This window comes from Cuculus canorus, chromosome 18 (genome assembly GCF_017976375.1).
Source record: "Cuculus canorus isolate bCucCan1 chromosome 18, bCucCan1.pri, whole genome shotgun sequence".
Lineage (NCBI taxonomy): Eukaryota > Metazoa > Chordata > Aves > Cuculiformes > Cuculidae > Cuculus > Cuculus canorus.
In genome coordinates this window covers 6913541-6936964 of record NC_071418.1, presented here as the reverse complement: position 1 = coordinate 6936964, position 23424 = coordinate 6913541, and the positions used below count along the sequence as shown (strand labels likewise).

Genomic DNA, 23424 nt, shown 5'->3' with positions numbered 1-23424 from the left:
CATCCTCCTCGATTCTCTGGATTAGCACTTGCAGCCCTTGTGTAAGAACGTTAAAGTTACTGATTCTGAAAGTAGTGGCTTCTTGTCTGTCCAGCAGAGTTGGCTGATCTTGCCCTACCGGGCCAGACAATGCCACTTTCATAGAAAATGTATTAGGAAGATATGTCCAGAGAAGAGTAGAGAGCCATCAAACCAAACAAATTGGCTTATTTGTGCACAAAACTTACTGGAAGTCCTTATTCCCCTGTAGCGCTTTTAATTGGCAACTTCTGTGGCTTTCAAAGCTCTTATGGGTCAAAACAACATTGCTGGCTATTGAAGACCTCTCTTGTGTGTTTTTGTCAGGGCAAAAAGAAAATACTATATATACACTTTCCAACAGGTATACTGTAGACAGAACTCAAACTGGCCACATTCTGGGAGACCTGCAACACAGAAGAACAATGGGAGTATCTGATCGGGCCATGACCCCAGCTGTCTTGATGCTGATACGCTTGCTCACACATTTGTCAATGTTGCTGGGAGCCACAAGACATCGTCAGGTATTTTCCAGTAATAGTTCCAAGCGGCCACTTGAAATGTAGTGAAACCTTGGTATGATGCTGGTCCTTTTTATCATACTGCCAAGTGACTGGGGCAGTCTTTCAAGATGCAAGACCCAAGTTCACTTCCCTCCTTGCCCAGGAGTGATTTTTGTTCCTTCCCGCACGTGGATGCACACACCTGCCTTTATATGTTCAAGTAGTAGGAATCCCATGGGACAGAGTTGACTTTGTGGTGAGACTGTAGTTCTGCATGCCTCGCGCTTGAATTAGATGTTATTGGCCATGCTCATTCTTGCCTTTTGTTGCTCTTTAGTCATTGCAAAGGATTATCAAGCCAGCAGTGGAGGACCCTGTGAGTTTCCTGCAGCAGCATATTCAGGAGGACTTGACACAGCTGACAGGAACTTTGGGAAAGAGTGTGGATGAGACTATCAACACCCTTCATCTTGTCCTCAGCAGCCTCCTTAAGGACACCTGTCAGAACCCAGGCCAGTGTAAGGAAACTGCTGCTTCTTTGCTAACAGACCATTTGCAACAGGTGGTATCTGAGCTGGTGAGGAAGACCTAGAAATTTGAGGCTTTTTTCTTGCTGTAGGGAGTGGAGAATTTTTGGTTGTTTACTTCTCTTTTGGTCAAGTACGTGGAGTTTGTAAGATTTGGCGCATAATTCTGAGAAGGAATTATTGAATAAATAACCTCGAGACCTGTTGATAGAGCTTTCAGCCTACAAGCAGAGGAACTATTCTAAGCACAGTAGCTCCTTCTGTGTATAATCTATACACTATACTTCCCTCTAAATGTCTACCAAGAAGCTGTTGGGTAGAAAAGGGATGGCAGAGTATAGTTTGTGGTAGAATCTGGAGTTCAGGTTGACATAAGGCATTGTGTTATAGAGGGATTTATATGTAATAGCCATAATTTTAGTGTGACAGCACCAAGCTCTATTGTTCGATCTGTCTTTGATCATGGTCTGACCTTGGACAACTTGTTTAATCTTTCTGGGATTATGAATGAATTGGATAAATGTCCACATCATTCCAATGAATGACCGGACTGAAGCTACTGAAAACCTGTAGTCATTGTGTGCTGTTTTGGACAAGACTCTCCAGCTAGACTAAGATATTCGTGTAGCTTCTAAGGCCTCTGTAATTGCTTTTGGCTCATCATGCTAACTTGCAAGGATGTCCCATCTGGAAGCTTAGGGAATCTGTGCCGTCTTTTAACTGAAATATTGCAAATCTAAGAGACTAAATATTTCTGTCGCAGGGCCAGTTCATTTTGATGATGTGCTCTCCACCAAACAGATGAGAAACGCATGGGAAGAAATTGTTGCAAGAACAATTATTGCTCCTGCATTGCAGGTGAGAAATTCGCCGTGTAGAATTTCAGTAGCTGAGCAGTTCAAATTCACTCACTTGGAAATCTGACCTGCTGTAATGTCTGCGCAATACTTTTCACCCAGCTATTCCTAAAGCCAAGCCATTTATGACACAACTACAGGTTATCTTTAATTTGTAAGGGTCAGCCACCTTTATTCTACCTGTGGAAATGAGTATTTGAAACTACAGTTGTGCTGTGATGATTGTGTATCACTGAAAAAGCAGGAATGTCTTAGCTTGGTTGAAAATTTTTGTCCGAGTGAGCATATGGTTGTCCCAAATGCATCCCACCTGCCTTTCCCCCTCTCATCACCTCAAGAATGGAAGACCTGCGAGCTGGATGACAGGAGAACAAAGACTAACTTTATAGTTTAAACAGCTGTTTCACAGGATGTGTTTCACATGCCTTCCTATGGAGCTCATCTTCTGCTTTGGTTGTGTCAATTGGCCATCAAGCTATTGGGGAAATACATTTTAGCGGAGCTTTGATGTGACAGAACAGTGCTAATTCTGATATAATTTCTTTTTCTTGATTTTTTTTTTTTTTTATGCAGGACTTGGATAAAAAACTTGCACAGTTAAACCGGCAAATACAAGAGGATGAGAGAATTTTTTCCAATCCAGTAGTGAAAATAGTGTATGGTGACCCAGTCACTTTCCTGTCCCAGCTGCCGAAGGATAGTCACATACATCATAACAAGATGTGGAGCTGCCGAAAGAGGATTTCAGTGGAGAACCTGGGCCATGTAGTCCAACAGAAGAACGCCAAGGATGCTGTCCCTCTCCTTTGGAAGTTTCTGCAGAAGGTGGGTGTGACACAGCGATGAGAGACTGCACTGTTCAGAGATCAGCTCACAGAATCGCAGCCTACTTGAGGTTGGAAGGGACGTCTCGAGGGCCAGACCCGTGCTCGGATGAGTCCCTAGAGCCAGTTATCCAGGATTAAACCACTATTTGACTAGTCTTTCTTCTCATGACTTTCTACAGTCTTGAGAACTGCCCATGTAAAATATTTTTTCTTTTAAAACAGTTAAGAAGTAATTCCATATAAGTATTCCAAACTTGTTTGTCCAAGAACTATCTTACTTATCACCACCTTTCATCTTTCAGGAAACAGAGCTAAGGCTGGTTAAATTCTTACCAGAGATTCTGGCTCTCCAGAAAGACTTGGTGAGGCAATTTCAGAACACTGCTGATGTCAAGCGCTGCTCCATCAGAGAATTCCTCAACGAACCCTTCTCAGGTGAGAAGCATCTGCCAAGACTGTAATTAGTAAAACCAAAAAGTGCTGGATATTCCAGTTGAAAATGAAGATGAAAGCTTCTCTTGAGCTTGCAATCTTATACTCTCGTATCTTCCTTTTAATGCTCATCCAAATGAATTAGAGACCTTAACAATTGGAGTTATGCTTGGAAAACTCATCAGGTGACTTTAAAGAGAATTAGGGACAGGAAGATTGTTCATAAGGGGTAGAGATTCTGCTCATATAGGCAAGATAAATCCTTGAATGCAGCAGTGGGTAGGTTGAATTTTTAAGCTTTGCCCTAGGGTATAGAATAGATGTCCTTCCCTTCCATTCATGGACACCTTACAGATGTTTTGTGGCGACTCCTTCAATTGTACTTAAGTACAATTACTTATGTTTTTAAGTACATAAAGGTCATGCAGAATCAGACCATGGATCCATCCAGCCTTGTAGACTGTGCCAACAGCAGACAGTAATGGAAGGATATAAACAAACAGAGCAAATGAGTCGATTTGAAACCATTAGAAAACTGTTCATTGTCTGTTTAGTCCCCCTTGATCTGTTTGGGCAGTTGCCTAGAGTTCAGAGGTGTCCTTTGAAAATTCTTACGTTATGGAGTTCCGTGGTCTTGCCAGTAAAACGTGTTTCGAGGATTTGTCTTTCTGTTATTCCCCAGATGTGATGAAGGACCTGTTACGGGGGAGAGTGAAAGTGTTTCTGTCTGTTTGGAACAAGCTGAGAAACTCGCTGGACACCAATGGTGAGTACCTTTCTTTCCCAGCAGGTGAGAGGGGATGGAAGCAGGAGCTTGCTCCTTGTGGGAGCCAATGCAAGCGGGACGCAGGAACAACAGCAGACCATGAGTGAAATGCAGAGTTATTCTTGTTACCTGGTGAACCGGGGGATCTCTGAATCAGCACCCAGGCAGAGACACATGCGTGGGAACGCAAGCACTGCAGAGCTCGGTCCTCGCTGGAGTGTGTTTATAAACCTACTGTTTTCACCTGTATAGCAAGGATTTACACAGGTGTAATTTTCCACCGTGCTTTGATCTTTCCCAGTGGGGCAGGAATCTCAAGGGTGTTTGCTAGGGTGCCTTGAGTTTATCACAGGCCTATATTATCTAAACATAGAAGTTCTACTTGTCAAGCACACAGGACTAAACAACAATTAGTATATGTGTTTTTCTTCACCCAGCTGCAAGTCACTTGAGCATGTTTACAATCCTCCTTGCCATTCTTCCCTTATTTTCCCACACTCCTCTACAACTACCCTTGCACAGTTCGAGTTCCTCCCATCAGTGATGCTGAGGCACATCCTCAAAACTGACTTTGGCCGTTAAAGGTTTAAGAAGATCTAGGAGCAAATGGAAGAATTTGTTTCCCTCTTGTAGTTTCTCACCTGAACTTGCTTCCTTTAGCACTTAAATGTAACGGAAAAGAGCACTGCTTTTTTCAGCTTCTATACTTTCTTCTGGCTTGGTTCCGATCCGTTGATGCTTGCTCTTTGTGGACTGACTCTGGGCCACCTCAAGCAGTCTTCTCTACCTTTTATTTTAGGGGAAATTAAGCTTCCTAAAGGCTACTGTGATGCTGACCTGACCCTTGACAGCAAGCTTGAGGTCCTTCTTCCACGTAGACAGGGACTGGGCCTCTGCTCCACAGCCTTAACCAGCTATCTCATTAGTCTGCACAATGACTTCATCTACTCAGTGAACAAACACATCAAAGAAGATGATAGGTACGTTCCTATTCCAGCTAGGACTTTTGACGGGGCTCTGTTGTATTACCTGCTACCAGACAATCAGCTTTCCTGGCTTCGTGAAGGCTTCGTGCTCTACATGGTGACTGTTTTCCCTTCTGCAGGTACTTGATCAGTCCGTCAGAAGTGGCTGACCTGCACGTGATTAGTTATGAGGCTGAGAAGGACCTGATTCCTCTGATCTTGTCCAACTGCCAGTACAGCATGGAGAAGGGAGGGGAGATGCTGCAAGACTTTGATCTGAAGAAGATCCAGCAGCAACTCATCAGCAAATTCCTGCAGGGGAAACCACTCATCAGCCTAATGGTAGGAGAAGGCTACATTTTCTGCTGGCAACTTCTTGGTTGATGTCGGAGCCCTGCAGCGTTTGCTGCAGCCAGGCATGCTCTGTAGCAGGGTTAGCAATGTTATGAAAGCTTTACAATTGTGGGTTTCTGTCCTGACAGGGAATACCTACCCTTGTCTACAGACATGATCGGAATTATGAACAGCTGCTTAAGGATGTCAGGAGCAAGCTGCATCAGGTGGGTTTCTGCACTGGAGGAAACAAGGCAGGCAGGAGACCCCTGACATCCCAGGAAACATCAGGCTTGTCTTCTGTCACTTGCCTTGTTCATCTGCTCTGAAAGCTCATCCACTAATCTCTTGGCATGCCTCAAATATGTGCAAACTGGCCTTCTTTGGTCAGTCAGGATTTACAAAGGAAAGGGATATAGTAAAGCATTTTCAGTTTCCTAAATCTGGAGCTCTGCCATTTTCTGTGACTTCAGCAACTTGAGCAGCAATAAGGAATGACTCTAAACTAATATTCCCTTTGACTTCCTGATTTTCAGAGTGCTCTCCCCAGTTCTGTGATGAACATCATCAGTGGGGAACTACAGTCTTACAGCGATGTCTGTGATGCTCTGTCCGTCACTGAAATTACCTTGGGATTCCTGGCCATGGCTGGAGAGAATGCCGAAATGCCTCTGACTGAATACATAGAAAAAGTTCTGCACATGGGTGATCAGACAAACCCTCATGTACTGCACGTGAGTCCTGAGAGCAAAGCTCTTATTAGTACAGGACAATATTTACTGGTTTATACTAAATCCAGCCAGCCTGGTTTCCAAGCTCAGCAAAAGTTCAGCTTGAAAAGGATGTGATAGAATTCCCTCCCTGACACATCCAATAGCAGGGGGGAAACAATTTTCACTTTTCCTGCAACCAGTGTTTGCAAGGTGGGAGGATCTCATAGTTGGTGATGCTCAGCAGGTTCTTGCTAAACCCTACCAAAAGGTCAGGGATGTGCAAAGGTTGATTCCTCTGCAGCTCCAAGCTCCTCTGTCAGCACCAGGATGGACAATTCTCAGTTGAGTGTGGGCATGATTAGTGGCAATGCTAAAACTGAGAAAAGGGAGAACTTTCGGGTCCACTTTCAGTGACACTGGCTTGCCTTTACTTGCCTTTACTTCTCAAAAGTGGTGACTGATAAAACTGGGAAAGTTTTATCTCCTAATGATGTGTGAAGAGAGGCCCTTCACTGATAGGGGCCAAAGGCACTGTGTTAGAACAAGTATGTGTAACATAGCCCTATCACTTTCCCACTCTCTTTCTTACCAAAACAATGGATCATTGAAAGCAAATTGGGGAGGAGGGAGAGAGAAACCTATTGCAGATGGACTTCCACACCCAGGTTAAAAGGGTTCAGCGACCCTCGTGCTGAGCTTATGCTCTTCTGCAGTTTTGACCCGTATGGGTAGGGCAGGGCATGGATAGGTTCCTAAACACATCCCTTGCATCCTGTTTTGCTCCATATACGTGTTTTTCTTTCAGGCCTTTAGACGATGCCACCTAAAGCACACTATAGCCCTATGGCAACTCCTCTCTACCCGCAAATCTGAGCAGCTTCTGCGCCTTAAAAGGGTAAGGTACTCTGGTAACTCCAGTATCTAATCAGCTGCTCCCTTTTCTCTAAAGGAAGGTGCTGAAATGTGTATGGTTGGTTGTGGGTTTTTTTTAGGAACCTTTTGAAGATGTCAGCCCAGCCTACCAAGAAGAGCTCAGTCCAGAGATTGCCAAGCTCCTTAACACCTTCCTTGTCCACTCAAGGCTGGAAACCTTCCTGCAGGAGCTCCATGAGATGATCACCCTGAAGCTGAGACGTGTCCGAGCTGTGGACGAATTCAAACCCGACTGGAGGTAACAGATTTATGCAGCCCAAACCAACCCACAGTTAGTAACTTAAGCTTCTCTGCCTCTGAAAACGCATGTGGTGGAAAGGGTTCCCTTGGCAAATGCCTGCCCTGCTGGACACAAGTGTTAGCATAGAGACAAACACATAACCATTCCAGGTAGGTTATATGTGGTGCTTTATTTCGAGGCCCTGGGAACCAGGGGTATTCAAACCCAAATCAGGTTCCTAGACGATCCCGGCGCGTCTGCAATTTAACCCTTAAGTGTTTCGCAATCCAATGTATATTCAACAGATTACATCATTTCTTCATGCATATGTATTTGAGGACTGTCTCATCATTTGTGTGGACACCAGCATTTCCTTATCTTCATTTGACTGCCCTTGGTATGCTTCTGGCCTTCACAAATGTAGACTGTGTTCAGATAAGGTTGTTAGTAAAAGCGTAGGCTCTGCTCGGATAAGGTTGTCAGTACATTCTTTCTAAGCACTCCCTAATCCATACTTGTGAAGGTTATATGTGGTCTGTGAGAAAACCATCACTGTCTACAAAGACAGACACAAAGTCTGCACAAACTTAACTATAAAGATCAACAAAATTAAATGCTAAACACAATATCTATCAAATGCTAAATACAATATACATAACCTATAATTCTAATCTTATTTTAATTGGGCCCTAATTCTTCAGCTAAATTAACGTTTTTCAAACACAAGCAGCAACAGTAAGAATATGCAAATAGTTTTAAGGCACACTGCCTGTTTCTGGCACGTATGACTTCTCTGCATCTTACACCAGCTATTTTGAGAACACTGCTGGTATATACCAGGAGTTGCTTTTCATGAGTGCTAAAGATAAACACACGTACTTCTGCAGTCACTCAGAGGAACACACTCAGCTTTCCACACACCCCCTTTGGCCCTAACAGCTTGGTTCTGACCCGTAGACTCCCATTCCTGGGACCTTTAGCCTCTCTGTCAGTCTGTCGGGCTGTTTAATACCTCTCATTACAAAATACACATATTGAAACCCTGTTGGTGCCTTCCTACCGCACAAAATAGAGTGGCTTTTGTAGTTTGCTGTACACAGGCTATTAATACTACTGTTGTCCTTTGTTTTCCAGACTGAAGGAATGGTTGCTTCCAGACATTGATGTAAAAGACCCGGAGTTAGCTGCAGAGCTGGAAGAGACATTACCAGATGAGATTTTTCTCTCTCATGTTGTTGCTACCTGGAAAGCAGCCGCTCTCTTCAAAAGGGAGCACAAGGAAGCGTAGGATCGCTATCACTGCTTGTGCTGTCTGCTTTTCCCTCATGCCAGGGGGATTTTAGTGCCGCAGACACATGGTGTCCATGAGAATGGAAGCTCAGGGCCTTGCTTTCGAGGTTTGCTTGTTTGCTTTTTTTTTTTGTTAGCCTTGGTACCAAAATAATGATGCAAAGATGAGGTGCTTTCACCCTCAAAGATGAGGGTGGAGAGACAGATTTTTTTTAAGGCATCATTAAAAAAAAAAAAAAGAAAAAGAAAAAGAAAAATCCAAAACAAACCAAGCAAGCAAACCCCCCAGACAAAAAAAAAACCAACCCCAAAAGCCTCAAAGTCCCTCCCCAAGCACAGGATTTTATAACAAAGCATCACTCCCTAGAGCTTAGGAAGGTGTTTTACTCCCCAAACTCCCTTTCTCTGGACACCTCATCGCCCTGGACCAAGGCACAACCTCCACTGCCCGAGCCTGCGCTGCTCGCTGCCGCCTTATTTCCGGAGCAAAGCCCCTTTTCCCGCAGCTTTTTCCTAATAAAACTGGTTTTTCGCTCTTAGCGTCTCCTGCCCGGAACGGTCGCGGCGGAACGCGTTGCCGGGGGGGGCGGAAAGGGGAGAGGGCAGGGGAGCCATGGCGGGGCGGAAAGGGTGGGGCACCGGGGTCATGGCGGGGCGGGTTCCGGGCGGAACCTTGAGCGAGTGGGAACGGTAACAGCGGGGGGCGCGGCGGGGCGAGGGGTGGAGAGCGGGAGGGACAGGGCCGGGATGGAACGGGGGGCTGGAGGGCTCGGAGAGACCTGGCCAGGCTGGGTCCAAGGGCTGGAGAGCGGGGAGGGACCTGGGCAGGATGGGTCTGTGGGTGGAGGGGTATGAGGGACCTGGGCAGGATGGGTCTGTGGGCTGGAGGGGTATGAGGGACCTGGGCAGGATGGGTCTGTGGGCTGGAGGGGTATGAGGGACCTGGGCAGGATGGGTCTGTGGGCTGGAGGGGTATGAGGGACCTGGGCAGGATGGGTCTGTGGGCTGGAGGGGTATGAGGGACCTGGCCAGGCTGGATGCGTGGGCTGGAGGGGTATGAGGGACCTGGCCAGTCTGGATCGGTTGGCTGGAGGGCTCTGAGGAACCTGATCAGGATGAGTCTGTGGGCTGGAAGCTCTGAGGGTCCTGCCAGGCTGGGCCCATGGGATGGAGACTCTGCGGAATCTGGCCAGGCTGGGTCCATGAGCTGGAGGGCTCTGCGGAATCTGGCCAGGCTGTGTCAATGGGCTGGAGGCTCTGAGGAACCTGGCCAGGCTGTGTCAATGGGCTGGAGGCTTTGAGGAGCCTGGCCAGGCTGGGTCAATGGGCTGGAGGCTTTGAGGAGCCTGGCCAGGCTGGGTCCAAGGGCTGGAGGCTCAGGCTCTGAGGGACCTGGCCAGGCTGGGTCTGTGGGCTGGAGGCTCTGAGGGACTTGGCCAGGCTGGGTCAATGGGCTGGAGGCTTTGAGGAGCTTGGCCAGGCTGGGTCCGTGGGCTGGAGGGCTCTGAAGAACCTGAGCAGACTTAGTCCGTGGACTGGAGAGCAGGGAGGCTCTGCAGAGGGATCAGGACAGGCTGGATCCATGGGCTGATGCTAATGGGATGGGGTTCGGCAAGGCCTAGTACTCAGTCCTGCACTTGGGTCACAACAACCCAAGCACCCCAAGACACAGTTGGCCCTCTTGGCAGCCATGGCACTGCTGGCTTGTGTCCAGGTTGCCCAGAACCCCCAAGTTCCTTTCCGCAGGGCTGCTCTCCAGCCTCTTGCTTGCCAGTCTGTATGGATACCCACGGTTACCATGTCCCAGTTGCAAAGTCTGGCACTTGCCCTTGTTAAACTTCATGTAGTGAATTGTATAGTATCTTATCTGTGTCTTATAAGAAAAAAAAAAACAGCTTTTAAAAACCTGAATGGCTTTTATTACTAGAAAACAAGTGGGAAACTAGAATGCAAAGATTTTTTTTTCTATTTAAAATGTCTATTCTATTTAAAATATTTTCTATCTTAAATTTCTGAGGAAATCAAGTTGGGTTCCTGCATCCCCACAAGTGTTGGGGCCCTGTGGAGCTGGGTCCATGGGCTCCTCCTAAGCCTGGTGTGGGGTGGAGGGGCCTGGTGCCAGCACAGTCTCTTCCCCAGAAAGCAGACCCAGTTAAGAGCCAGCGTAGTGGAGGAGGACACCGAGGAGTGGCAGGAAGATCCTGACTTCACAGGACTGGAGCGAGTGGGAGGCGTGGATCTGTCCTATACCAAAGGAGATGACACCACTGCCTGTGCGTCCCTGGTCGTTCTCAGCTTCCCAGCCCTGGAGGTAATGGCCAGTGGGCAGCCTTGCTCTGCAGGGCCTTGTCCTGGTGCAAAAATGCCAGGCTTCTCATGGAAAACTTGCCCAAATGCCACTGTTCACCACACCTGTGCCTCACGGACATCAGCACGTTACCACGCATATAGTGGGCCCCTCACTGTAAGGACATTGAGGCACTGAAATGTGTCCAGAGAAGGGCAGCAAAGCTGGGGAAGGCACTGGAGAACAAGTGTTACGAGGAGCAGCTGAGGAACCCAGGGTTGTTTAGCCTGGAGAAAAGGAGGTTGAGGGGAGACCTCATTGCTTTTTATGACTGCCTGAAAGGAGGTTGTAATGTGGTGCCTGCTGGTCTCTTCTCCAAAGTAACAAAGGATAGGATGAGAGGAAATGCGCTCAAGTTGTACCAGAGGTGGTTTAGGTTGAATATTAGGAAAAAACTCTTCACTGAAAGGGTTCTCTGCCAGGCACTGGCAGAGGCTACCCAGGGAAGTGGTGGAGTGACCATCCCGGGAGAGATTTAAAAGTGGGTGGATGAGGTGCTCAGGGATGTGGTTTAGTAGTGGACAGGTATGGTTAGGCCTGATGATTTCAAAGTTTTTTTCCAAACAAACAATTTTATGATTCTATGTGTGTTTAGCAGAGCCTCCCACCATCTGTTCAGCAAGAAACAGGGAAAAAGCACCTGTGAGGGTGTAGACGTGAGTTTAGGAGATGTGATGCAAACCTCTGGAGATTCTTGGGATTACAGGGAGTTGCAAGGTGTGGAGGGATAGCTTTGGTGTGCGTTCCAGGGAGCTGGTAAATTTAAGAATACCGGGACGGGATGCAGCCCGTGTTCAGGCACAGAGGTCCATAACTGGCGTAGAGGCACACTGGAAATTAGTCAGTCCCTGTCCAGAGGGAGACAAAAAGGATCATTGGGATTTGGTGCTGATTAAGAGAGGAAATGAAATCGTTTGAGGAACTCAAACAGCACGTGCCATATTTGTGAGTTCTCGCTGGCAATCAACTCATAATATGGGCTGTGACGTATAAAAGTCTGTTCAAAACCACCATGAATCCGGCATCCCACAGTCATTTTACTTGACTTAATAAAGATTTTTGGCCTGTTTCCCAGCTTTGAAAATGATATAAAAATGATCTTTAAGTGTAAAACCTATAACAAGCAGAAAAATAAAATTTGGTGCAAACCACTGGGATTTTTATGAAATGAATTTCAAATTCTGCCTTGATTCTTGACTTACCCTGCATGGAAGTTTGTTTCTCCTGTCAGACAGGGTTTCTTTTGGCCTTTCCCTGCCTATAAACAAAGGCCTTTTGACAGTGCTCTGACTGGGGGAATCTGGAAGGCCCGGCTGGGTACTTGAAGAGCTGTCCTGATTTTGTTTCAAGCACTTTGCTCTCACTCAGGGTGTGGTGGGTGACGTCCAGCTCTCTTCTGCCAGCGGTCCACTATCCACCCCTGCTTTAACTGAGTGACAGACTGACACAGCCTGACAACCTTGGCTTTGTGGGAGAGATCCAAAAGCAGAGTATTTTAAAAGGATGGGAGTAAGGGACGTAAACTAGAAGAGATGTCTCTGTAACAGTCAGGAAACAGCCAGCAAAGTCCTGGAGGTCATTTTCTCTGCACTGTTCCACTGCTCCCAGGTGCTGTACGAGGATTACCAGATGGTGGCTGTGAACGCCCCATATGTGTCAGGATTCCTCGCCTTCCGAGAGGTCCCATTCCTGGTGGAAGCTGTTCAGAGGCTTCAGCAGAAGGAGCCCAGGCTCAAACCTCAGGTGTGGCATATTTCTTTGTCCCAAGCTCAGATGTCACGAGGGTGTAGGGTGATGCTGAATGGTGTTCCTCCCTCTGCTAAGACCGCATTGTGTGGCTGTTTTCCATTGGCAGAGTGGAAAGGGCAGTGTCAGAGTTGTATCGAAACATCTGTTACCCTTTCCTTAGGGATCAGAGATCCTAAGCCAAGAACAGCCAGGTCTGTCTTGGTGATGGGAGTCCGGTTCTGTGTGCAGTGCTGGTGAAGAGTGCTGCTGGCTCATGCTGCCGATCCTTGAGGGCCAGGTGTAGACAGCACTGTGGGAAAACCCCTACAGAGAGAAGCAAAGGGACTGAGACAGACTTCTTCCTCACAGGGCCAGCATCTATGTTTGCTTATCGTAATGGCTCTCAGTATGCAGGAATTAACATTCTTGTTCGGCTTTTTCAGGTCCTCCTTGTAGATGGGAATGGCCTTCTCCATCACAGAGGTAGGATGTTACTGAAGAGCCCTGCTCTCCATCATCCCCATGCTGCCACATGAGATTCCTGTTCTCTGGCATCCTGCAGTTACAGTGATTTATTTTTGTCAGGATTTGGTGTAGCCTGTCACCTCGGAGTCCTGACGGATCTGCCATGCATTGGAGTGGCCAAGAATCTCCTGCAAGTGGATGGTTTGGTCAAGGATGAGCTGCACAGAGAGCAGGTTAGACCAGGCTGGGAATTTATTTGCGCTCTTTAATATCCCAAGAGAACTGGGACAGCTGCAAACAAGTACTTTCTATTCAACTGACCTTGTGTTTATCCCTAGATTCGTTCCCTGCAAAAGGAAGGAGATACATTCCCACTGATGGGCACATCAGGGAGAGTCCTGGGCATGGTAAGCTGCGGGGAGTTTCCTTTTCACTTGACCATCAAGTCTTGCAGCTTTCTGTAGCTGGGAGCGCTGGAAGATGTTGCATCTGTAGTGGGATTGTCTCAGTTCTGGCTCAGGGGGTATGGTGGGAGTGGGTAACACTGCTTTCCACTTTCTGGAGGCAAAAACATTTGTAGAAAGAGTTGACAGTTCAGGTGTTGGATATCCACGCCCCTGGCTGTGGCGTCTGAGGTGCCGTGCTGCAGCACCCCTGTTTGTCACCCACAGTCATGGAGAGGTGCCGATTCTGTAGCACCTTACCAGGATGCAGCAAGGGAGCGTCTGGTGCAGTGGAGCGCTGCACAGGAAATGGTCAGCTGTAAAAAACTGGTGTTATTTCAACATAGTCTGTATTAGCAAGTTTCACTGCTTCCCAGAGCAGTGGAAGGCATTTGAGGAAGGGCCACAGGGGTGCAAAAGGGCACACAATCCCTATGAGGTACTGGAAAGTAGAGGGTCAAGAAGTCTAGGAGTTACCAAATACAGAGCCACCATCCCACCTTCTGAAGGCAACTGGCTAGCTTATAATTCATCTGCTACTCTGTGTTTATTAAAATAAGCCTCTTAAGTATTTGATCTTTCTTGTTTCTGAACGCATAGGCCCTGCGTAGCTGCAGCAACAGCTCTAAGCCGCTTTATATCTCTGTGGGTCACAAGGTGTGCCTGGAGACAGCTGTGCATCTAGTCAAGTCCTGCTGCAAGTATCGGATCCCAGAGCCCATCCGCCAGGTACAGGGAAGCTGAGGAAGGGGAAGGAAGGCCTGGGGTTGGGAAGCAGGCAGTGGAGGGGGCTGTGGATGCCAACCAAGTCTGTGGCAATATTTCAGAGCCTCGGTTTGCCACTTATCTGGAACTGGCACCCTTCTTGCTGGCCTTTTCTCCCCAGCCTGTTGTGGTGTTGTTTACGTGGTAGTCAACCGATCTTTCCTTCTTCCTTGCGCATTCTTCTGCTGCAGTGCCTGGAAGCACACGTAGCCCTTACTGCAGATCCAGCCTGACTGATTTCTTGGTTCCTCTCTGCAGACAACTTCTGTGATCCTGTTGTTAATCCACAGGAGTTGGAAATGCAGTTTTCCTGGGCATTTTGAGCCTAGCACAGACTGCAGTGCTGCTCTTCTGAGCTTTCCCTTGCTGCTGCACTCCGCAAGGAGCTGCAGGCTCTGGGGTGGCAGCCAGCCGGTAGGTGACAGCACTGGATCACTGTCAGTGAGCCGCAGCTGCCACCAAGGCTCAGCTTCAGACTGATGGAATCGAAGCAGGGGCTTAAGGAAAGGATCCTGAGAAGTGCAAAGCCGCTGGGACTTCTACCCTGCAGTGTGCATCCCTGCTTTTAGGGTCATCCTGCTGTAAGCGGCTCAAGCAGACCAGACCCAGCGACTGCCCAGGGAGCAAGGTCCCTTTAGGTGTCTGTGTTTGTGATGCTGCCCTGGCACTCAACGTTCGCATTGCTGCACCTCTGTGCTTGTCCAGTGTCTGGGCACCTTTGCTCTGCAGCTCCTCAGAGCAGCGCTGTGGCAATCCTGCTGAGGGCTGTTACGCAGTCTCTGCGCACAGGAGTTTCTCGTTCTCTGCAGTGTTCTCTGAAAGTAGAGTCTTGAGTATTTAGTTATAAACCAGACAAGAATCTAACACCTTAGAGCAAAACAAACCTTGAAGCGTCCATAGCAGAACTGGAGTTTCTGATCTCACAAACCACTACCTGCCAGACGGGAGTAGGCTGATAGATCTTCTTATGTAATCTCTTCCAGCAAGGGAGAGGTGCCTCCGCAGAGCTCTGAGCTAGCTCTGCAGTTTGCATGTTCAGAGGAAAGGGGAAAAGCATTCCCTTCGGAGTAAAAAGGTGTCTTGGAGCTTTTCATCACCCTCATTTCATTTCCAACTAGCTCCAGTATTTTTCTCTGTTCCGAGACACTTCCAGTTCTCTAACTGTGACCTTTATTTAAAGTGATGGAATGAATTTTTGTCGCTTTGCTTAAAGAGAGATGAAAAATCTAAAAAAAGAATATGTTTATTGTAGAGATGGAGGGATGGCAGGAGATGAGGACGTTTAAACCTTTCAATAGAACTTCTCCATGTTGCAGTTGCTCTGCATGGTAACTGTCACAGATCTTGACACAGGGCAGTGCTGGAAGCCTCAGCTCTTTAACACCTAAAGCTGGCGTTAGGAAACAGAAGACGGAGAATCCTGCTGTGGATGACAGCCTTTTAGGTGTGGTGCTTCCCCAGAACAAGCACACAGACCTGGTGGATGATATGGCTTTCCCCGTGTTGTGAAAGACTTGTGGACCATTAGCTCTTAGTGTGTCAGTGCCTGTAGCCCTAGAATTAAAATGCTCTTAAGAGAGCTCAACTCCCCAGACTTTTTTGGGGCTGTCTGTGGTTTGTGTGAAGGCTGTACTGTGCTGCAGCACTTGTGGTGTTGTGCAGCTGTGGTGGGAACCCAAACCTTCTACCTTCCAAGAGGTATGACTGGCCAGTCTGTACAGGGTGTATGTCCCTGCAGTATCTAGGCAGAAGCAGTTTGATTTACATTCACCCTCCAATGTGGCCATGCTGCCAAAGGAACCGTGGCTGTGATACAAGTGAGAGAAGTGATCTTTCTTTACCACTTCCAATCAGTATTTACATCACACGTAGTCCCTGTTCTGCATGTAAGAGCAAGGTTGATCTGGGAGGGTTTTGCTTGCATGGGGGTGATCTCTCTGCACAGCCAGCTTGTGAAATTTTGAGGTTCTTCTGTAAAGCGTTGGTCATTTGGAGCCACCCAGATGGGGATTGAGGTAGACAGAAGCTGTCATCCCAGAAAAATAAGACTGAGTGACAGTGGAACAATACCAAACCCTACTGAGAGCCACTGCCCTTTCCTGCTTCTGGCAGAGTTCAGAACCCCTCTCTCCTGTGTCTGCCCATGCTCCAAGCTTGCTCAGACCCAGCGTCCCCATGCACAGCAGGGAAACAGAAGCTTTTAACACTTTCCAGCTGACAAGGATTGCACTGGGACCGATTCCTCTGCTCTCGCTGTGTCAGGTTCCTGGTCGGCTGCACACCAGCCTCCAGCTCACTCGATGATCCTTTTATCTCCAGCTGGCACCTTGCCCGGCTGGTTCCTGCTGGCTCAGGCTGGGGATGATGGGATGGCCTGATGTTGCTCCAGCCCACCAAGAAGGACAGAAGTAGGCCTGCCCAGAGCTGTGAGTTTCTGCAGGTCACATCATGTGAAATATTAAACGCTTGTCCTTAGGAAAACTGCAAAATAAGCCATCATCTCTCTCCTCTGTGTAAATAGCTCCTGCTTCCCAGTGGAGATGGCAAACAGCTGATACGCTGAGACTCTTAACTTCCTTTGGATGTGCCCCCTACTGCATGCTTGCTGTGTGCTTAGAGATCACAACTGCCCCTCATAAAATAGGCAAAGCAACAATTCCAGACCCTAATGCCAGCACTAGTCCCCTCCAAAAATAGAAACAATCTGTGAGGATTATTACAGGACAGTTATCCATCTTATTGATTAGCCTCTTGGTTAATACGCTGGGTTAAGCTGTCTCTCAGTGCTGTGTTAGGAGTGAGGACTGGCCAGCAACTTGCCACCTGATCAAACATTAGTTTCTATTACCAGCAGAATGTGGTTGGGGTTTTTCTTCCCTAGAAAAATAGTTTACAGACGTGACTTTTGCTACCTTGATCTCCCAGCAGGGACTGTATTGAACAACCTCCTTCCCTTGTTATAAAATACATCACGTAATCTCTTATCCTGAAAAGTGATCAAAGTTATTTGTCAGTTCAGTTATGAAACTGTCCAATTATAGAGAGAAGGGAAAAAAAATCTCCCAAACAAACCACCCCTTACGTAACTATTTTTCATTCTTGAGCTTGCAGAATTGTTAAGCAGTTGTGAAGCTGAGTTTCCAGCAATAAGCAGGCAGAGCCTCCATCTGAGAGGTCTGACTGGGAGAGGTGGGGATGGAGAGCTGATGGGGAGCTTCTTGAGGTACAGGAGGGACTCTTCAGAAGTAGAACAGAAAGGAGAGTAGCAAATGCTTCAAGGACAGCCACTGGGGATGCGTTAACCCACTTTATTAGCATGATTGTCATGTGCTGTGAAGCTTTTCCAGCTGAGAAGGTCGCATACTGTTTTTTAAGTGGAAGGAGACTGCCTTTGAGGTGGGGCACAGCAGCTGCTCTAAAATGTCATGGTGAAGCGGTGTCTTTGAGAATGGAAGTTTCTAAAAGAGGAGGAAACTTTGAGGGAGTGTGGAAATCAACTGCCAGTTCTCAAAGTTGGCCAAGAGCCCAAGATCTGTATGCTTGTGATAGCACGTAAGGATATTCTGCACTGGAAAGCTGAACAATAACCCTTTTGGGTAACAAGATCATCCAGTAAATGCCCAGTAACACTTTCTATAGCTCTTGGGATTTCCATTGGTGTTCTCCTTGCCCCACTCTCACAGCATGCTGTCCTGCACTGCTGATAAGACACAGCAATCTGGTTTTATGGGTGAGCTCGGAAGGGCTCATGCCACAGGAGGATCTTATCAGAAGAGGAAGGGAGGAACTGAGAGCTTGCATGAGGATGGGTTTGTTGAGGTTTGGTGATGGTTTCCAAGACCAATCTCAAGTGTGGAGAGCAGTAAACTGTGAGTTTTGTAGACTATCAACATTACTCCTATTACTCCTTTTGATTTTGGTTCTGGAAAGCAGTGTCCAGAGCAGGGATACAGCCAAGGCGTTATCTTCCTTGGCAGCTTTGCCTTTGGACTCATGAGGTAGGATAGTGTGAAAGGTCTGTTAGTCACGTGCCCTGCAACTGCTGCCAAGGAGCGATAGAGCCAGGGATGTGCTTGTATCTCATCTCTGTTTGCTTTTAGTGGATGTTTTTACCTGCTTTAGCTGCATAATTACCATCGCATAGGCAGAATAAGCCAAGCTCTTGCCTAGGGAAAAGGATATGCAGCAGATGAGTGGTGTACTTCTCCATCTGTTGCTGCATCGTACAACTGCTGGAACAGAGAAAGGAAAGGGTTGAGTACAAGAATGGGCAATGCCAGCTTCTCCCTTTTCATCCTGTGTCTTCTTGGGAACTCACTTGCAGGATTGCCTCATTGCCCAGCTCTTCACAGCCCTCTCCATAGCCTTGTTCCTTCTCTTGGTTTACTGTTTCCTGTGGAGGGCAGAGTACCGTTTCTCAGCTGATAAGTCCCCAGAAAAGCGAATCTTTTGGGAACATCACGGTGTCACAGCTATAAAGACCATGGATGGTCTTGGAGTGCTGTGATCCTGAAGGCTGCAGCCTGTACCTGCAAGCAGCGCCAGTGGGACTCCCTCTTAGCACAGTCCTGGGACACAGCTTCTGTTTCACCGAATATACAGTGAAGGTTATTGCAGCAGAGTCCATGGGGGATTCTGCTGCGCTGGGACAAGTCAATAAAATGTTCCAGTCATTCCCGCTTTTTGAGGAGGAATCTGTGTGCCACTGTCTTCTGCTAAATTGCCTTGCAATGCTGCGGAGATCTGCATTCACATCCATATGGTTTTGGCACTCCTAACAACTTTCTGGGAGCCAGGAAATGTACTGCTTTTGTACATCAGTATAGGCTGAAGATTTTAGCTGGCTTTGAGCAAAAGGGATGAAGATCCCGACAAACAGAGGAGTGGGCAGAGTCCTAGGCTGAAGGGGAGTAATTTGTTTTGGGCATCTTTATCTACGAGCATTTTGCTGATGCACAGGATCTCAGCACTGTGGAGATCTGTACGTGATCCTGTTATGGAGTGAGAGTGGTACAGCAGCTTCTGTTGGAGAAGTAGAGGGGCAGGCAGCAAGGGTTCAGGGAATGTCATGTCTGCCTCTGAAATGGGACTGTTCTCCAGTAAGGCAGGAGGTCTGGGACCCTCTATTTCTTCATTTTAAGTCATTTTCCCAAGCAGCTTGCAGTGAGGCACACAAACCAAACAAGGAAAGAAGCATGCAGGTTCCTCTTTGCAGCACAGTCATACAAGAGCTATTAGTGATGTACTGACATCAGAGTGTGCAGGAGCAGACTGAGATAACAAAAGGGAGGCAACAAGCAGGCTGGTCAATCCATTTTCACTCATTTTCCTCCTTAATTCCAGGCTGATATTAGATCGAGGGAGTATATACGGAAGCAGCTGTGTTCACCACTGGAGGTCATCTCTCCTGGGCCAGAGAGGTAGGTGTGTGGGCAGCCCAAGCAGCTGCCTCTCCGAAGGGGATCTGCTCATGTAATGATCTTCAGTAATGGCATTAAGGGGACAGGCAGGGTAACAAGGTGAGCTCAAGTGACACCGGGACGTGTGCTGCCTCCAGAAAGGGTGATTTCTGGTGATTGTAGCCATGCTGCTTCACACGTTTGTTCTCTGAGCACCGTGGCCTGGACTGGAGAAGGTCGTTGGGGATTTGGTCTGTTTCCGGCGCCTGTGATAAGCAAAGCACTAACGCCTACAGGTGTGACACGAGGGCTACAGAAATACCCTGCAGGGAGTGGGTTCTGCCCCGAGAAAGCAAGGGGAGGGGCAGGCTCCCCAACTCTTACATAATGTGGGCCAGTGGCTGTTCTGTTATTGGTGTAAATCTGTTGCAAGTCCACTGAGACACAGGAGTTCCTTGTGTGGTGGCTACGCTGCCTCTTCAGCAGAGTTCATGGGAGCATGTTGTTGGGTTGCCTGAAGAGCTGCTCAGGGATGAGCAAAGTGTGTTGGGACTCAAAGCCCATTCTGCTCTGAGGGTTCTGATGAATCAGAAGGAATGAAGGTTGCCAGTGGCAGTAGTGAGGGATTGCTTATGGTGGCTGAGGTGGCTCTTACAGATTCCTTAGGAAACCTGGATGGTGCAACTCATTGTGCTCTGCTCAGCTCCTCTGTTTGAGTCAGGCAGCCAGAGGCAAAAGAAGGGGCTTTCTCTGCTTTTTGGACAGCATGGCCAGGCCATGGGGGTAGCCTAAGGTGGATGTCCTCTGTTTGGGCTGGAGCTTCATCTCTGACACCTCTGACACCTTCCTGCCATGACAAATGCTGAGCTCACACAAAGGCATTTGGAGTTCTGCGCAGCAGAGAAACCAAACTCATTCCATTTATGGACTTATATCTCAAAACCTGTGTGTCTGAGCCTCTTATTCACCAAATAACAGTTATTTGGTCTTACTGTTTCTACTTTTTAAGTCTGTGACCCTTCCTTGTTTTTGTTCCCAGCAGAGAAGAAGAGGCTGAACTGGATGATTAATTTGATGCCAGAAGAAACAGCAGGGCTCCTCTTCACTGGATCCTCTCCTTGACCAAGACTGTGGTTCTGTCAAGTGCCACCCCAGGGGAGAGCATTGCAAAGCTATCTGTCAGGACAGCCCCAGCCACTGTGCGTGGTAGACCAGCTGCTCTTCAAATGTTCAGAGCATATTTCTCAGGGTTGATTTTTAAGCATTTTAAAACTATTTCTGTAAGCAAATGTACACTTCTAAGTTTGCAGCAGCTTCCTAAAGTACTTGGGCAATTGCAGAAGATGATTTACAAAGACTTAACTTAGCTGTAAAGGAGATCCAGAGCTGGTCTTTGGCTCCCACCACAACTCTGTGGCACAGAGACTTACTTTCTCATCGTTTTTGGAGCAGCTTCCACCCAGTCCAGGCAGCCTGTACTCTGACACTCACTTTGTGTATCTCCAGGGAACAGAAGCCCAGTACACAGCTCCGGATGGTCCTAACAGACGGGCAGAGGACGCTGTGTTTCAGGTGGGCGTGTGACTCACATGGGAGAGGACGAAGCCAACAGTCTGCTGCGGATTTTGGAAGAGACTCGGAGGTCTGAGTGCCAGTACCTGAGAAGCTTTCTGTCTGTCTGGTGTCAGTGGCTTCTGCGTGCCAGCTGCCTCACTGCTGTGCAGCAGCTGCCTGACCGCGGTGGCTGTGTGCGGGGCACTGTTTGTGCTGGGCACACGGTGCTCTGGTGTTGCTGGTCTTGGTGGGATCTTGCTCTGCATTGCTGCTGAAGTGCAATTCAGATGAGAGGGCGTTATGGTACCGAGACTCACTTGATGTTCCTGTCACCCCCTGTGCAGTGACTGAGGTGGGGAGCTGGTGGTGCAGAAGATCATCTCAGGGGAAAGGAGATGTTTCCATCAAGGAGAATGGGGAGGGAGGTCCTTCCTAATACACAAATCATTCAGGGTGGCCATGTGCCAGGGCTGAGTTTTTGCAGTCCAAGTGGGCCAGGAGCACTCGTGTCAGGTTAGGAGGTTAGGCTCTGTGTGCCCAGAGCACTTGGACCAAGACCGATCTGTCAAGTCGTTTGCAAAGCTTTGGTTTAGTAGCGGAGCACAGAATGGTTTCTATTCCTGAATCAACAGCAAGTCACGTCCTGTTTGCAGGGCTAAAGCTTTTCCTTCGAAGGTGTGGGTTCCTGGTTGGATTCAGCAGGTTGTTCCCGACGACTTCCAAAGAAACTAGGAGCAGATAGATGGCTTCTTGAACACAGCCAAAACTCTGGCATGTTGATTTAAAAAAATATGGCTGTGTAAGGTTCCAGCCTGAAGAGGAAAAAGGATGTTTTCCTGGGGTGAGAGAGGGGTGCTCTGGATCGGGGCTCCTCTGGTCTGTGTTAAATGCTGATGAGAACTTCACTTTTGCATAAATTTATTTTGCAGCTTTTGTCCCTCTTTTCTCGTCGCCACCTCAGTCTCGGTGCTGGTCTGGGGGCAGGGGACATTCAGCCCCTTCCTCACACCTGTGCAGTGTCTGTGCAGGAGCCTGGGATGGTTCTCCAAGCGCTGGGGGGGAAGAGAGGAACTGGAGAACTTGGCTGCCCTGGAGTGCTGGTGGGATGGTCATCTGGAGCATTGGTGCTGACAGGGTGCCCCGAGAAGGAGTATGCCATCTCCTGGAAAGCCTCAAAGCTGTTTTCACATGGGAATTTGTTACATGGATGAACAGAGACCAGGAAGGGAAAATTGTTGCTGTGAAAGTGTGTTCCTTTGATCTCTACGATGTACGTGGGGTAGAGGGGCTGCCTGGCAGGCCAGGGTATGAGGATGCGTCCAGGCTGGTGTCTGACGCTGGGTTTGGCAAGGGACAGGATTGTGGGAGGCTGAGGGTATCCCACTCTCCCTGGAACAGGAAGCTCAGTCTGGCTTAATGAGGAAGGGTTTGCTGTGCAGTGCTGTCTTCTCGTAACGGTCTGCTGCGGTGGGAACGCCTGGAATCCCTTCCGGTGCTCCCCGCCTCAGGACACAACCGGGTGCCTTCAGCTCCAAGCACAGACACCCTACGTGCCTCTTCTGCCAAAACTACTGGACTTGCGATGAGCTTCGTGGCAGAGTCATTAAGTAGTGTGCTCTTACTGGGAATAACTGGTCTGGGACTTTTCCCAGCTCTTCCCACCAGCCATGGAACCACTGTCAACAGTGGCATTCATCTGTTTCTCATTCCAATCACACAGGCAGCAGCACTTCACTGAGCTGCAGGGACAGGGTCTTCTACAGCCTGTCACATATCTAAGCACGTATGACACTCAGTGGGCAGGGGACATCTGTTTCTTAGCTCTTGTGGGCAGAACACCAGGGAAATGCATCTTTTTTTTTTGCTGTTTGACTTGGCCTGAGGAGCTGAGCCACTACAGCACATGGGACCAGCCCAGGTGCATCCCAAATTCCGGGTCACACCTCTCCCACAGCAGATTTATCTCAGCGATGCTGAAGTACCTTGTTTGGCTCAGCTGGGTTAGAGGAGGGGTCTGTTGAGAGTAGAGCAGCTCGTGCCCTGGGGATTCCTTGCAGGAGAAGGAGGTTCTGTGGCAGATGGGACTGCAACTCCTCCTGACCCTGCTGTGTGGGTGAAGCGGGTGAGTGGCTACTGTTTTATATTCTCATGATATGTTGGTGATTGTGTGCGCTTCTTGTTGGTGTTTGACCATGAATGGGTTGGGCTGTGCTGGTTGGTAGAGGTTGTGTAGCAAAAGACATGAGCTGGACTATGTTGACCTCTGTTTCTCAACAGAACCATGAGGCTGTTGCTGCTCCAGGTCTGCAGCTGGGGGTTGCCTCTTCCCGCAGGGCTCT

General features: G+C 48.2%; 2 protein-coding genes across 3 annotated transcripts in view; both read left to right on the top strand.

Moving 5' to 3' along the window:
* The window catches only part of RNF213 (ring finger protein 213), a 56419-nt gene extending 47508 nt beyond the window's left edge, over positions 1-8911 (top strand). The window contains exons 55-67 of the mRNA XM_054083480.1: positions 383-542; positions 859-1039; positions 1812-1906; positions 2479-2730; positions 3035-3167; positions 3847-3930; positions 4730-4910; positions 5036-5237; positions 5378-5455; positions 5765-5962; positions 6747-6836; positions 6934-7112; positions 8229-8911. Coding sequence (XP_053939455.1) covers positions 383-542; positions 859-1039; positions 1812-1906; positions 2479-2730; positions 3035-3167; positions 3847-3930; positions 4730-4910; positions 5036-5237; positions 5378-5455; positions 5765-5962; positions 6747-6836; positions 6934-7112; positions 8229-8382 — 1987 coding nt within the window. The 3' untranslated portion in view covers positions 8383-8911. The remainder of the gene's footprint in view (positions 1-382; positions 543-858; positions 1040-1811; positions 1907-2478; positions 2731-3034; positions 3168-3846; positions 3931-4729; positions 4911-5035; positions 5238-5377; positions 5456-5764; positions 5963-6746; positions 6837-6933; positions 7113-8228) is intronic.
* Positions 8912-9027: 116 nt separating this feature from the next.
* ENDOV (endonuclease V) lies at positions 9028-22006 on the top strand. Of its 2 annotated transcripts, none has more exons than XM_054083442.1 (9): positions 9028-9074; positions 10524-10695; positions 12340-12474; positions 12903-12942; positions 13045-13157; positions 13263-13331; positions 13968-14096; positions 19476-19552; positions 20574-22006. In XM_054083442.1, exons 1-9 carry the CDS (start codon positions 9031-9033, stop codon positions 20599-20601), a joined length of 807 nt encoding a protein of 268 aa, XP_053939417.1. In that variant the 5' UTR covers positions 9028-9030; the 3' UTR covers positions 20602-22006. The 2 variants fall into 2 exon arrangements, with proteins under 2 accessions (XP_053939417.1, XP_053939416.1); XM_054083441.1 differs by having other exon boundaries at positions 20571-22006.
* The last annotated feature ends 1418 nt before the right edge of the window (positions 22007-23424 follow it).